The sequence below is a fragment of the Glandiceps talaboti genome, chromosome 15, assembly GCF_964340395.1.
Source record: "Glandiceps talaboti chromosome 15, keGlaTala1.1, whole genome shotgun sequence".
Classification (NCBI taxonomy): domain Eukaryota; kingdom Metazoa; phylum Hemichordata; class Enteropneusta; family Spengelidae; genus Glandiceps; species Glandiceps talaboti.
Window position 1 is genome coordinate 12,813,964 of NC_135563.1, and position 15,687 is coordinate 12,829,650.

Consider the following 15,687-nt stretch of genomic DNA (forward strand, 5'->3'; position numbering starts at 1 on the left):
ATCAAAACTATATATATATAATATATATATATATATATATATATATATATATATATATATATATATATATATATATATATATATATATATATATATATATATAGTTTTGATAGTGCTGGAACTCTTTCTTACCACACCATACCATACGCCTAACACATTGCGTCATACTTTATCATGGTTTTCTAAACTGTCATGCAACTCGTAGTTGAATAAAAACATAAATACCAGGTCTCTGCTAGCCCACCTCCAATTCCTTATTTATATATTCAAACGTGCAAAATCTGTAACTATGTGTCAAATATGTTTAATTCTAACGTAAAGGCTGGTTGAAATCTAAATGTCATTCTATGAGACGGCCGCAAATAAATAATTGTGTAACTTTACATGTGGCTCCATGGGTATTAAGAATGTTTTATAAGGTATGTTTTTCTTTAAGATGTGTTATAAGGTATATATAGGTTCAAACGACTCGTACACAGAACCCGACATTACAGATATGTGGAAATGATCAAACACAAACCAGACAACTCGACAATGTATTTTATTCCTTTATAGAGAAATTGAAAGAGCTTGCATTTACTGCTAACTGTACAACATACCTTTCTAACAACGGATTCAGTTGTATCCTCACATGACATTTGGCTTATAATATTTACAATAGCCATGTAGCGTTTCGAGTGATCAAGTATTGCATTGTGGAGACAAACATGATATCAGTTTATATGCACAGTTTAACGCATGGCATTTGATTTTCACTGAATATTTTCGACCAAACATGAAAACTCTAACAGTGTTCAATAATGCAACCTTCTGATCCCACCCACCCAAAATTAAAACGATCGTACAGACTTATACACTTATTTACTATGGTAGATTTCCCATATATCTTTTGCAACGTCGCATACAATTAAATGCAGAAATGTAAAGTATTGGAAGATTGCATCCTAACAAGGAATATTACATCTTTAAGGTATCTGAGCAAATCCTAAAGGTTTATTGTTTGGATCAAGAGCTACCGCTTTGGAATAAATATCTTTTATCCAGGACGTGTTGCCTGTGGGCAGTGTTATCTTTGCTTGAAAGAACTCCAAAAACGTGCTGGCTTGCAATTCATCTATTAAGCGTAGTCAGCTTAATTTGGCCAATTTGCTCCAAAACCTTATGTTTTAGTAGCACTGTATTATTTCTTGTGTGCTTTAACAATAGCTGATTTTCGTATTCAAATAAGTATATTCTGATGGTAAGAATTGCCACGATATTTATCACACCTTCAACAATCAGACGTGGTCTCAATGAATACAAAGTGAATTGAACAGGAGTTTAACAAACATGAAATAAATTGAAGAAATAATACATATAGCACGTTTAGTATTTCCGTAGGTATTTGTATTCAACTAAATTGTTGATTTTCTTTACAAACACAGCTTCCAATATACATTCATATGTGGCATTATGTACAGTAAAAATATGATTCATTACCGCATCTTTAGTGTAATTTAATTGATCTTGCATGTACAGTCGGTATTTAAATATTAGGAAATATCATTAGCCATGACCAATTTAATATGGCCGAAATGGTACGGTTTGAAGTGTTATCATAATACACGCCCACTTTGTATGTGATGTTGTTAGCTACTAAAATGGGAGGAATAAAATGTCTTGAATTATTGACGTATAACAAAAATGTGTTATAATCTAATAACATACGTTCAACACTCGTAAATAAAATACACACACGTAGTCAGAGGGTGTGCATATGCGTGTGTGTTCGTACAATAATATTCTTATTTACCCTGTTCAAAAAGGCTCCTAACATATCTTTTGCAATGACCCGTCCCCGTCTTGTACACTTATGAATACCTAATATACTGCGGACAAACATTCGTTGCCCGACACCAATGACAATTAAATGCTGATTGCAAATATTTTTGCCAGAACAAGGTATATTCCTCTAGCAAACAACAAAACCTCGAACGTTCTAAATTTCAGAGTTTATTGAATTAGATCACACACAGTGATATCCTTTAAAACAATCCTTAAAGGGCTTATAGCCATGCTGAACCGAGGGCTGCGATTGTATTTCACCCTTGGCTATCTCATTAAACGAAATAAGTAACGAGTACTTGTGAGTCCTGAGGTGGGTTCATTAACAACAAAATCAAGTTATGTCGATGGATAAAATCTATCAATTACTCATCATACTTTGTAATATTGGCGCTATTAAAGTAATTGTTTTTCCCTAAAGTATAAACGGCTTTTACAATCTCAAAGGCAATATTCTCGGCATTTCTTCTACAGTGGGTTGGATAATCATATACATTTATGTCAAGATTGATTTAGTACACTGTGTTGTTACTCTACATAAATATCAATATTGTTGTAGTTTCCCGAAAAGAAAATATTTTAATGACTGCAATAGTCCATTTTTTACTTGTTGGCAAGCAAAAATGTATGTGCTCATTTACGTTCGTGACTCCTGAATACCGCTAAGAGGAACGTTCGGCGGGGAATCGATACTAACATCGCACGGAAACAACAAGGGGTGTCTTGGAGTTAACCTGCGATGGAACTGAACAAGCACTTTTTGCAGGAAAGCATTGTAATTGTTGAGGTGGAATAAATATACCTTTACATATACAGTCGTGAATAAAATGGATTATCTACTGTTAGTAAAATACTAAAAACGAAAGTACGAATGCGCTATTATTAGATTGTGTAAAAGTTAAACAAAAGTAATTGTATTTAATAAAGAAATATTGTACTTACACATCACTTCCCCTAGAAGCCAAGGACTAATGACATATGTTTCCAACAGTGCAGTTGGCATGCAGATGATCAGAACTAACAGGTCAGCTACACTGAGATTCACAAGGAAATAGTTCGTTGAGCTGCGCATATCATTGTTCTTCCAAACCACGAAAGCGACCAAGGCATTTCCAACAACGCCGAAGATGAAAATGATCACATATGCAATTGTTGTCACGATAAGGATCAGCAACGGTAACTCGGGAATAGCTTGGAAGTCCTCCCATGCCTGTGTGCAATTATCAAACGTTACGTTTCCGCTGCAGTTAGTTATTATGTCATCATAGTTTGCCATGGCAAAGAAAGACTTTCACTTGTTACTCGCTTGAATTGTATCTTTTTTCGTTGCTGCTGGGATGATGACAAGACTCACCCTTAGCTATCTTACTAGACACCCTCTACTCGATGCATTGTCAGTGAATGATAAAGTCTTGACGAAACGTGCTGACAGAATGGTACGCATGAGCAGAGAACAATTGTTGACACCAAGTACTCATGAAGTAATCAGATACAAGGCTCCACCTACCTGTGAATATAATAACTATAAATTAGATAAATTAGATATGAGAAAATCACCTTTGGGACGAACCGAAGTCAAGGCTGGAGGTAATCCACACAGCAATGCATATAGCGACTACGATAGTAGTTATGAAGTGTTCGCTTACTATGTATTCGTCATAATGTCAAATTGATTAACCGGAAATTAATTGTTATCTTTCTTTCTCTTTGAAATACCGGCTTCAGGTAATAATAGTGATTTTTCCGAGGTTAAGATACTGGAAGTAGCCAATTCCTTCCTAATGTGGTAGGGTGCTTTAGCCATTTTGATATGATCTATTAAGCAGTTGTATTAATATGTCTTGGAAAACACAATTATTGATGCGTACACGCGTCATTACATTTCACTCCATCTAAACATGAATTGATCATCTACCTCAAGAATAATTGTCAGTGTTAATTGCTAGGATGTAGAAGCAGAGTGACCACTTTTATTTGGTGAAAATTCACAATCAAGGAAATAATACAAAGTCTACTCAGAGTTACTTAGACATCACAATTTAGATGTATTTATACAGTCTCAAGAAGAATTCAATTTGTATATTATAGCACAAATCATTGAAGCATGACAACTTTATGCACTGTGAAGGAGTACTTATTTTAAAGGAAATGTGATAGACAAATTAATTTCTACTGAGGGCTAATACTAATAGCAGTAATTACGACGATACTTTCAAATATACATTCAATATATGTATATAACATTTTTTTTAAAGGAAAGGTGAATGCTATGTTTTAATCACTCACTAAATCAGAAGTATTTCTATTTACCTGTTAAAATAACTAGCTACATTGTTTATTCCCAATCGAAATTTGTGGTAACTGCATAATATACCGTTTCGTTCCGACTTTGTAAAATATATAGTACCAGACATCACCTTTAATGTTAATATACTAACTACGGATGTGTTATTGGTCATTGCTAGGAGTAACCAATGCTAAGTTCCATATCGGATATCAGTAACTGGGGAACGCCTTATAATGTGCTGTTTTTACCTTCAATAGCAATAAGCCGGGAAGGAATTACTACATTTATGTTACTTTACCCGATAGAATCTTTGCGCTGGGAATAGAAAATTACACGTATTTGAATGGGTGAGCACTGTAATATAACCAAGAATATATTAGTCAATATTCAAGAGCTAACGCTGATAACCTCACAGGAGTAAACTTGAACTTTGACCATGTTGCAATATCGATAGGGGGTTTTGTATCTAGCTTTTTCAGTAGACATGTTCATAACACAGTAGCGTTACTCCCGCGATGTGAAATTGTTGCAAGCAGATTATTTGCATCATTATTACACATGGCGTCGAATTACATTTGCGGTTATATATCATCAATTGTCTGTGATACCAAGTGCATGGAATTCAATGGATACGGCAATATGGACAGCGAACTCAGGTCATACAGTTTGTACGATATTGTAGAGGATTCCTGAAATTAATGTCACCTTATTGTATACATGTTTTATATATCTTGGTCTGATTGCACTGGCATTCACATTAGAGTGAATCGTTAATATTGTATTAATAGTATTTGAAATGATACGCAATCACTAAACATATGTATGATAGAGAGAGTGCCTTTCCCTCATGAATAAACCAGCCCTGAAATGATTTACACTGTTGCAAGTTAACATTACATTTCTTCTTTACTACTAGTATATATAAGGTCACATAATTTAGTAAAGAATAAAACTCCAACGTTATTTATGAGACACAGTTATTTTTCTACTCTTGAAATGGGATAGTTTTCAGTGCATGCAATGAAAATTAATGAAGCAAGCAAGTATGAAAGGTAATACTTTTTCGGAATGCAATTGCAGATTGGTTATCTTAGGGTAGGTATACGTCAATGTGAATGTTATATTAACCTATAAAAGATTAATCACGACATCAAAGTCTTACAACTTATATGGCATTTGCTTATTGTACAGTGTTGGTATCCTACAATGCCGAACAGATAACAGGAATTACTGAACACAAAATGTATCCGTCAATGTAACAACGGGTGGTGATTTTAAAGTAAATGTATGCATTTCACTTCGTATATTAATTCCGTGTCATCTATGCAATTTGTGATTTGTTGATTTGTGGAGATTTTACCAATATTTGTATACTATTGATTCGAAACACTGTCTAATTTGGTAGGGTGTCCAATAGTAAGACGCCAGCTGATATAGTTGTAATATTGATTTTGGGAATTATTATTGATTCTATGAATGTACTCCTCTGTCTACAGCAACATCGTGGTCCTAACTCAGAAAGAGAGCAAGTGTAAAAGGTATAAATATAATTCAAAATCCAATATCAACATTACAAATAGACTTTCCAGCGGACAATCGATAGTTTGGTAAATTGTTTTGTTTCACGATATGTAAGGTATACGCTCATATTGGATAATGAACATCATATGTAGTATATATGATAACCATTAGCTTCATGTATCATGAGTGGTAGGTACCACGACCTGCAAATAAACAATGCAATCCTGAACCTAATGGAAGGTCACATAATCAAAAGAGACTTGCCTGCTTACATGTGCAATTTTGAAAGTCTCGGGAGTGTCTTTGCCATGATACACTGACTTAATATACTAGACCAAATAATTCATCGATACTACGGGAAATCCCTTTGTTACTGTAACTAATCCCCTACAGCAATACAATCCTAGGGGTGTCGTTCCAGCAAATATAATTCTTTAGGTTTGGACACCTTATCTCTAATTAGTATCTTTAGACGATTCAACACAGTCTCCTTTTCCGCAAGTTAAGCACTGGATTTCTGAAGAATCGCGGCTAAATATCTGATGATAACATCTGTGAGCATACACGTTAAAAGCACTGATACTTGAACGAAGTTCACGTAACCACATACCTTTTTTCTCAAATTCATCGTGCCATGTGAGTTTGAACGATTACTACTTACATGAATTTTACCATATTACCATTTATGTGGTTGTGTATATATCTGCCATCTGAAATAGAGTAGAACAATGTGATAAGCATGCGTATAAATAACACTTCATTTGAGAACATAGAGTTAAAGGCAAACTGACAGCAACAATGTACTCATATCCTGCACGTTAAAGGCTAATGTCATTGACATTCATCGGATTAGAACCACCCAGCTACAAATCATTGCAGTCCAAATACCACTTCAGAAAAATCTGTCATGGTGTCATTTGGGAATTGATCGTCTCAGTTTATACAGAGATCTATCAGGTTGATTAATGTCATTTTATCGTTAAAACGAAATGTTACTAGGTCACTTATAATGGCTATTCGACAGCTAGCAAAGTGAACATACAGTTTCGCGTTTTTGCAGGACTTTATGACTGGTCTAAGATTCCATTTGCCAAAGTAATTCTTCCATAGAATTTAATCGGAACGTTTCATTCAAAAAATAGTTACACCATTGTAATCTTATAAAATATTTAACGGCACTGAATCTCATCATCTTATATTGTTAGTTTAATTTCACCATGCATAACAATAGTATGCAACATACTAACAGGGTTAATAATAAAACTGTGACTTGGAGGAAGTTCGTTGAACTGACACTCACATTTGTATTTATGTTTAAGCACCATCTGTGTGTATGTTAGATACTAGTAAATAGAATGGTATACATAATGCAATTATATAACTACAATGAAACCTTGGTTTTGCATATAATAGAGTGCACATTTTCTTTAGTATGTAAATCATGATAATTAACTTTACGTCCACCTTTTTACGGTTTTAATATTCAGATACTATCTAATTCTCTCAGGAGCTCATCATATATTTTCTTATGTCCATATAGTACGTATACCAATATCAGTTTAAAAACTGGAATGCAAGGTATTTTTTCATACACAAACCTAGCATGTGCATCTTGGAACTGATGATCAGCAATGATTTATAAATCCATCACTTTCTGACAGATAACAATGTAAATTCAAAGATTTAAGTACCAGGATCATGTCATTTCTTAATTCACTGCTATAATTTTACAATCTAGTTGCATGTCAGTAAGATAAACAAAAAAGTGCATACTCGATGAGCAATCTATAAGTCTATAATACTGGATTCTTTCAGATACTAACCAAATATTTGTGAGCAGGACATGATGTAAGCAATCAACAAATCAATTTTGTGGTATGTTACACATTGACAATTTAAAAATTTGCCATAATAGCGGAAGCACTTACTGTTGTTTCTTAGACTAATGCAGCATTTGATCACTAATAAATGGCTAAGAAGGCTTTGCAACAATTCTGGCCAAACAACATTCCTCTTCTTTTAAAGCGTTCTTAAACCTATCACATGCTTCGTTACATAATGCTTATTCAAGCTTCTCATACATTTTAACAATAACACTAGATGATTTTCTATTTGCTATATTTGTACGGATACGTTTCACAAAGTGACCAACGATCTACTGTTCTCATGTTCAGTGACGTCAACACAAATAACGTCATATCCATAATTACCACCTTTCTCAAATATTCTCTCAATAGTGGAATATTCCTTTAAATGGCAATGGATCAATATAAATACATTTGTATATAGCTATAGCTAGGATTTCCAACTGATCAATATTGTGTGATGATCATGCTCGTTTGCAATGATTGTCACTCTATGTGTTACACATAACATACTATTATTAGATCGAGATTTGACTAATGCGACCAGTTTGCTAAATGTTTACAGCAGTCACTAAAGTGAGTTTCAATATTAACTGCTCCCCATGGCATTTAATTCGCTATGTCTTATTTTATTCACCTAACGATTCCTTGGCGTCGAAAAGTTATGGACAAAGGTTACCAAACGAATATATTTTATTTGACTTTTAAGACTTTAATACACGTACATCTTTATTGAACTGTTTATTGTCACCGAGGACATATTATTTGCAGTAAAGTACCAGATAAGTAAAGCAAAGCAAGGGGAATTTTAATTGATGGATGTCTGGCTTACAGTCTTCACTGTGTGAATGCACTAAACCGTTTGCTTACATTTTATTGGGATAATAAAATTATTACGTTGCATTCGGCCACAAATCTATTTCATCGAATAGCTTTATATTAGGAACATATCATGTAAAGTGTTACCTTGGTTACGATTACGTATACCAAACAGGGATGTCAGATGTTCGAAGCTCAGCTCTAATAACTCTAGAAGCTACGTATTTTGTTTTCAATCAAATACGCATAAAGTGATATGGACCACTAAACAGAGTGAACACTTAATGTTACTTTTTAATAAATCACTTCTCGTACAGTACGCATATAATAAAAAAATTAACCATATTTTTAATTTTAACGGGTTAAAATTTTCTGTTAAACATATTTATGTGAAGGAAATGTTTATATCGTTTCAATCATTAAGATTCAACCTTTAGTAATTTAGTATCATTACTTCGCCACCACAGGTAATTCGAATTCTTTTTTATTTATTTCCACCTTACGCACAACCTAAGGTAGTAATCACGTAGCAGGGGATTAGATGTAGTCTATTCCACACTGATAAACAACATTTACCAAGTTAACGATTCCTCAAGTCTTTATATCGTATAAGTTGATAACCTTCAGGTCCCAACTGACACAGTAATCCCACCTCGTTAAAATGAACTCGCAAGAACAGTGTTGTTGTTATCTATCGTGTAAAAGTATAAATCAAGTTTCTAGTTTGAAGCTGTTTTTGTTTTTCTTGTTGTTGTGTTGAAGCTGGAAACGATCAGCTGAAAATCGGATACTTAATTTAAAATGTCTAAAAGGATATCATATATCACGTTCTAATCAGTCCCGATTTTTTAGGAACACAAACTGTAAAACAAGGAAGGTCTACACATTGAAGCATTACGATATTATATAAGTAGCAATGAATTCTGAACACCTCAAACATGTCAAGTTGACCTTCTATAAAATGGAATCATTCGTTTCCTTTTAATATGTGTCTCTATGTCGTCTATAAAATATATCGTCTTAAAATAATACATATAGGAGTCAGTAAGGTACATAACGGGCAATTATCATTTCCCTACAAATGAATCATTTGAGAGTGTCACATTTAATTGCATTCGATATATTGTTGTCGAAGCCAGTTTATATGCGAAGAAAGTTTGCAGAAAATGTGTATATATTTGTTTTGTTTATGTTTTGTTATGGTATTGATTCTTACTTTGTATCATACAGGCCTACATCATGAGAATTGTTGTGTTTTGTGCTATAATTCACGTTTGCTTGAGTTTCATTTGCCCTTGGTTGTGAACATGCTACAGCAGATCTTTACTGATGATATCAATATTTCCAGAGGCCAAATTCAAACCGTGACACCCCTGAAATGAAATACACTCATTTCCCGATGTGGGCGACATTCATCATGTGTCGAAACGAAATCATCGGCACTTCATTGGCAACATAAGGAATTGTGACTTGATTCTTTTACCAATATGTTGATTTTGATAATTCACACAAATATGTTAATATAACATGAGATATACACATAAGTGTGAGAATAATCATTACAGACTACCATGAGCCAATCGGTTGCTTAGCTACGATTGTCTGCGATGTGAAGACAGATTTTTGATACTTTTTCAATTTGGATAATGTCATTAATTCTGTGTATTTATGAATTATTATAGTACATATTACGTAAAGAAGGCAAACGATATACCGTTAGGGTAAAGAGATGTGGGACATGACTGTCAACGGACGACTGATTTTCTGAAGAGGCAATCCTAAGTATTTGCAAGAGAATTTTGCAAATAACCAGGAAATATTCTACATTTGATTTAGTATATGAAATTGTACGATTTACACACTAAAACGTTGATTATCCTAACCTCTCGACGGTCAGAAATTAGTTCGGATCCCTGAAAGTTCGGCAAATGGTTAATTGAAAAACTGTTTTTAGATACACACATATTATTCATATATAATTATATGCCCATGTGTGTGTAGAGGAATAAGAAAGTCGGATGAGTGGATGGATAGACTGACAGACGGACGGACGGACGGACGGACAATAGACATAATATAAAGAACAATAATCATAGCTGATATACTTTCAAGGAGTGAACACACGTAGGCTTATTCTACACCTCCAATTTTAAAATTTGTTCTTGATAACAATAAACAGAAATTATTCTTCTATTCTATGGCTCCACTTTTCTCGAGTCCTTTTTAATGATGTGAGCTACTCAAGACGATTCTTTTGATACTGTCTAACTCGAACAGCCAATTAAAACACGGTACAGACTGTTAAAAACAAAATAACGAGGATCCCCCTACAAGCCTTGTTCAACCAAAAAAGAAAGAGTAAATGAGGTTGACCAATCCCTTGAGCCGTTAATCAGAAAGTCTCTGACCACTTAAATTTTTGCAGCTGATATTGTTTTCTAAAGATTACTATTATAAACTTGCTTTACATTGGTCTAATAAGACACCCACATGGAAAAATAACAAATACTGTTAAGTTAATGTAGGTTGCAAGTTATAACATATAACATGTCTGGTTTTAACAATACTGATATCCATGATGTGATTCAAGTTGCAAGGTCCTTTGTTTCATGATCCAGGACGCTAATAATTATGCATGACCTATAATTGTTATCTTACGATGTATGACTTATTGTAATTTCATTATTGTAAAGACACGGGCGTCGGATGTCTCTTGCTTAGCTAATTTTAGAAAATTCAAGACTTGGTTTGACTTCGGCGCTGTAAGCATTTTTCTCAACTTCCTCAGAATGTGAGTTTGACCTCAACCTTAGAGCGTTCATGAAATGAATTTTAAGTCTACGTTCAAGTTCAACTATTTCGCCTCATATGTAGTTTATCTTCCACTACATCCATCTTTTTTGCTTTTAAAATATTACAATCCTGTCGGTATCGTTACCCTTACAACAATAACTATTATTTTTTTTATTCAGAGTTGTCAATTTTGTTCTCTCATAGATGCATAGTACACAATATTGCATACCCATGTCACTAACAATTGAAGACTTCTTGAAGGTCTTGAAAGTATCAGACTTGTCTCCCCTCTGGATGGTTTGAATAATACATAGCTTCCACAATGAAGTATATCTACAGTTCACAGTGTTCCATTTATCACAGAAATGGCATAATTGGGTTATATCCCAATCACATTGGCTAGTATGACCGATACTACCTTATGACATGCTCTAATAACGATAAACCATTCATGTATATCGCAATGTAATTTGTAAATTAAAATATAAATAATCACTCCCCAGTGACTCCTAAACATTGTTAGGCTGTGTCAGTGTTATGTTCATACGTTTAGTTAACTATTTATATTTGGTATTTTTGAAATATATGTGCATATACTTCATTTTTTAAACCACGCGGTGAGTCATATTGGTCATTTTGTAACCACTTGCATTCACACTGAAGCTGCTCTAAAACTTTTTTTTGTCATTTCTTTCTTTAAAAAAAACACCTTAGCAACTTTGTTTTTTCTAACACTTCGCCTATGTAGTAAATAACGGTACATTATGCAATTATACTTTTATTTCCCGTGTCGACTGTTACAATTACACAAATGTAACACACATATCATACAATGTCGTGGCTTACAAGTCAATGGGCGTTTACATTTCCACTGACAGTGATAAATGAGAACTTCAGAAGAGTTAATCAACCCGCTTCAAATTATTTTTTCAAAAAGCAAGGGTAATACCAGGGTATGAACTGTCATAATCGGATGATTTCTGAGATGGGATAAACCATACATCTTGAAGATAAATCGATTACAAAATGACCTCCTTTACATAGTTGAAACTGAAGTCATTACATACCGCAAAAATCAAGAAGAAGTGAAGCAAAGAGGGGGATGAAAAGATAGTAATTCCGTCATTATAAAATAATGTATGATACGCAAATGAAAAATACACAGCATTCCATTTTATTTTTCTAAATACGGCGTAAATAACAAATTAAATATATTTTAATATGTTACTGTTTTCGGAAATTAACTTTCTTGTCAAAATGATGGCGAAAAATATTATTTCGCAGTAAAGCTTAGGAATTAGTAATTACCAAAAGTTGTTATGTTGATATTGTGAAATATCCAAATATGGATATGGATCATTTACTTCGAAGTTGATATTATATCCACATTATATTTTGTGATATTAAAATATCATGGATTTACATTGCGAATATGTATTATTTTTATATCAAGTCCGACTTGTTGATTATGTCAAAATTTGTTCGATCAGCTACTGGTAGCAGTACTAATTACCTTCTTTAGTTATCACAGTGGTAATTAGAAGAAAGCTATCATGGATGTTGGAATGAAAGAACGGTGTATGTATATGTCCGTCAATTCATTTCCCACATGAATAACAGGTAATTAAGACTAGCACGAACATAAAGCAGATACAAATTTAAACCGAAGAAAACTGTTTATATAATGTACGCTGAACTACCGCTTGTCTATCGGCATCTATTCTGTTACACTTTGTACCTTGCGTACAAACATTTCCATTCAAATCTGAATTATTTACTCTAATAAATACTCGAAATTTTTTTGCCATAACATTTTGAAATTAACTTTGTCGTCTGTGCCAGATGCCAAACATATCAATTTGTAAAAATGTTCTAACGCACAATAATATTTAGAAGTTATTCCTCGCTACGAAAAGTATTCTTCCCATTGCATATGTGATGTAGTCTGTAGACCCATTTATGAATATAATCCTGTCATTTGCATATTTATAAGTCGTATACAGATGTTGTAAATGTAATAAGGTTATATTTTAGGTTTAATTAGTTACCTGCTGTTAAAACGAAGAATTGTATTGATAACTAACACATATCCTTAAGTTAAATATTGAATGATATGTTGTGTTTGTAACACATGTTTTTACTTTACTTTAAAGCGTGCAATGTCACATGTATTTCTTCCTCTTCCCATTTTGTTACCTTTCTTTGAATCAATGAATCAGTGCTTAACTGTATAATATGTAGTGATTTGCAAACTAGTGAGATGAGACAACAAGCTCGTTTAATTAGTGGAGACATGTCTTATTTGCGTATACGGCCGGGAAGCTATGCAACTACATTATCAAAGGTCACCATATTGATTCACTTCCATGACTTCATTTGACAAGGTAGATGCATCACAATCCGTCAAATCTAATCAAAATGACAAATAAAACAAAATCACACTGGAGTCATTATTCTATTGATCTTTTAATGAGCAAACTCCCATAGTAATTTCGCCGTTTGCATTACTGTTTATCACAGCCAGTTAGAGTGCGATAACCTTGGTTTTAGTATTAACTTTTTCATGATAGTTTCATCATGGCTTCAAGCAAATGATCTCTTACGCATTATATCAGATTCCATGCCTTTACTATGACATTGGGCAAACCAACGGTGCGAACGCTAAGTAAGAATTCACTTTTGAATGTGTGCTAGAGAGTCAGTCGCTCGCAAAAATGAATAAGACTTTTAATATTGTTGAACATCTACATAAACGTCTGTCTTACATAATGTACAGGGGTTAGTAAAGCTAGCAGTATCTCTATCAAACCAGCTCACAATAACAATACTCTCTGCAAATTCAGTCGCAAGGTTGGAAATCTCAGGAATTTGTTACCTGAACATGTAAAGCAGGCTAACACTTTTAAACACTTCAAAGTCTATTACAGATACACTTTTTCTGCCTAACATTTTCTTTATTTACCTGGAGGCATAATGTCACAATGTGTGTATTTTATGTTTTAAGGTATGAGCGTTATGTGTGTTTTAAGGTATTTTAGAATTTCTACGTGGAGATTGTCGATTTGATGTATACGGGCCTCAGTGGAAAGAAGTTAACCCTTCAACGATTTGCATTGTTCGTAACGCTTATTGAGTTTTGCCCGGAATAAATATATTTTATAATACATGTACTACTTATAATAATAGGTAAAGAATTCAATGGTTCGTTATACATTCAGATGGAATTGTTAACCTTAAGTAACGAAGTACCTATTACAGTAGCTATATGGCTTCCTGGTAAATGACATATTACACAGACATTTTCCATAAACAAATACGAATTGTGCGAAACAGGGCCCACAGATTAGATATACTTGTAGACATGTGGTTATATTATTATTGCTTCTGTTTTGTCAAAACAATACCACCATTTCCGTCGCCTTTGTGACATCGTCACTAACAAGTAAGTCTGCCATATCCTATATTGTACATATGGCCAAACACAACACATGTGTAATATCTCAATATATTAAACTGATTCCATGCTTTTCCACTTGATATGGTCTTCATGTTCATAGTCTTCAGTAGCAATGCATGTATGTGTCGAAACAAAAACGATATTGGCCATTTTCTGACCTACAGTGCAGAAATGTATATGAAAGTGGGTTTATCATTTCTCGCACGACTAAAAGGGACCTCAAGGAATGTTTAACTAGTCCAGCTATTAAATCACATGTATTTGGAAGGGAAAACTAAAATTAGAGTGATGTAAATGGAATATCAGCACGCTACGCATGTATGTATTCGTCAAATTGCAGTTTTATGTTATGTTTTACAGAAATAGCATCCCTGGAGTTATCAAAGTAGACACCACAAAATGTCGAAATCTAGGTAACATTAAATTGCCTGACCACATATCTAAAGTTTGGGGGAGATTTCATTTCATATCACGACATGGACAAATTTGATGCCATGTGAATTGTAGGAAAACACTAACATTGCTGAAAAGCAACTGGCACGTTTAGCATACAATTTTATTTTGTGAAACTGTAATTCATTTTACTCACTCACAGTAAATAGTTGTCAAACTTTCAATATTGTACTTGATATTTAACTGAAATGTCACTGATAAGTTTGCGCGGGATATATACGATTAGAAGGTACAGGATAACCTAGAGTGTGCCAAAGTGAATATGGAATGTGGGCGTTCAGCTACGGCGGGTTCTAAAGATCCTCGATGTGAACTCGATAACCTATATTTTAAAGCTTATTCCGCAAAATTTTTAAATTCTATGAATTATTCCATCAGATATCTGTTCAATTTAGTAATAATTAGAATCTACTTAAAAGTGTATTGTTGCAACACGATACATACTTTAGATTATCATTGGAAAGTGGAACCAAAGTATAATGCGAGCTTAATCTATCGTGCTTTTAATGGATAATGTGACCGACCCCTGCGATAAGCATCCACATCGATTTCACATCTGGAGTATTGAAGTTATTATGAAAACGTGAATGATGTTGAATATGGTGCTGTAATTTGCTCAAGAAAATTAGTTAAAGTTAAAAGCAGTACGCATCTGATCAGTGGTGATG

The 15,687-nt window shown here is 33.7% G+C and overlaps 2 protein-coding genes across 2 annotated transcripts in view; one reads left to right on the plus strand and one right to left on the minus strand.

Annotated features, from left to right (window-relative positions):
* Positions 1-3,149, minus strand: part of LOC144446231 (growth hormone secretagogue receptor type 1-like) — a 29,455-nt gene extending 26,306 nt beyond the window's left edge. The window contains exon 1 of the mRNA XM_078135983.1: positions 2,767-3,149. Within this exon, the coding sequence (XP_077992109.1) occupies positions 2,767-3,100 (334 nt within the window). The 5' untranslated portion in view covers positions 3,101-3,149. The remainder of the gene's footprint in view (positions 1-2,766) is intronic.
* A 108-nt stretch (positions 3,150-3,257) lies between these two features.
* Positions 3,258-15,687, plus strand: part of LOC144446232 (growth hormone secretagogue receptor type 1-like) — a 67,672-nt gene continuing 55,242 nt past the window's right edge. Inside the window, exon 1 of the mRNA XM_078135984.1 lies at positions 3,258-3,411. Within this exon, the coding sequence (XP_077992110.1) occupies positions 3,258-3,411 (154 nt within the window). The remainder of the gene's footprint in view (positions 3,412-15,687) is intronic.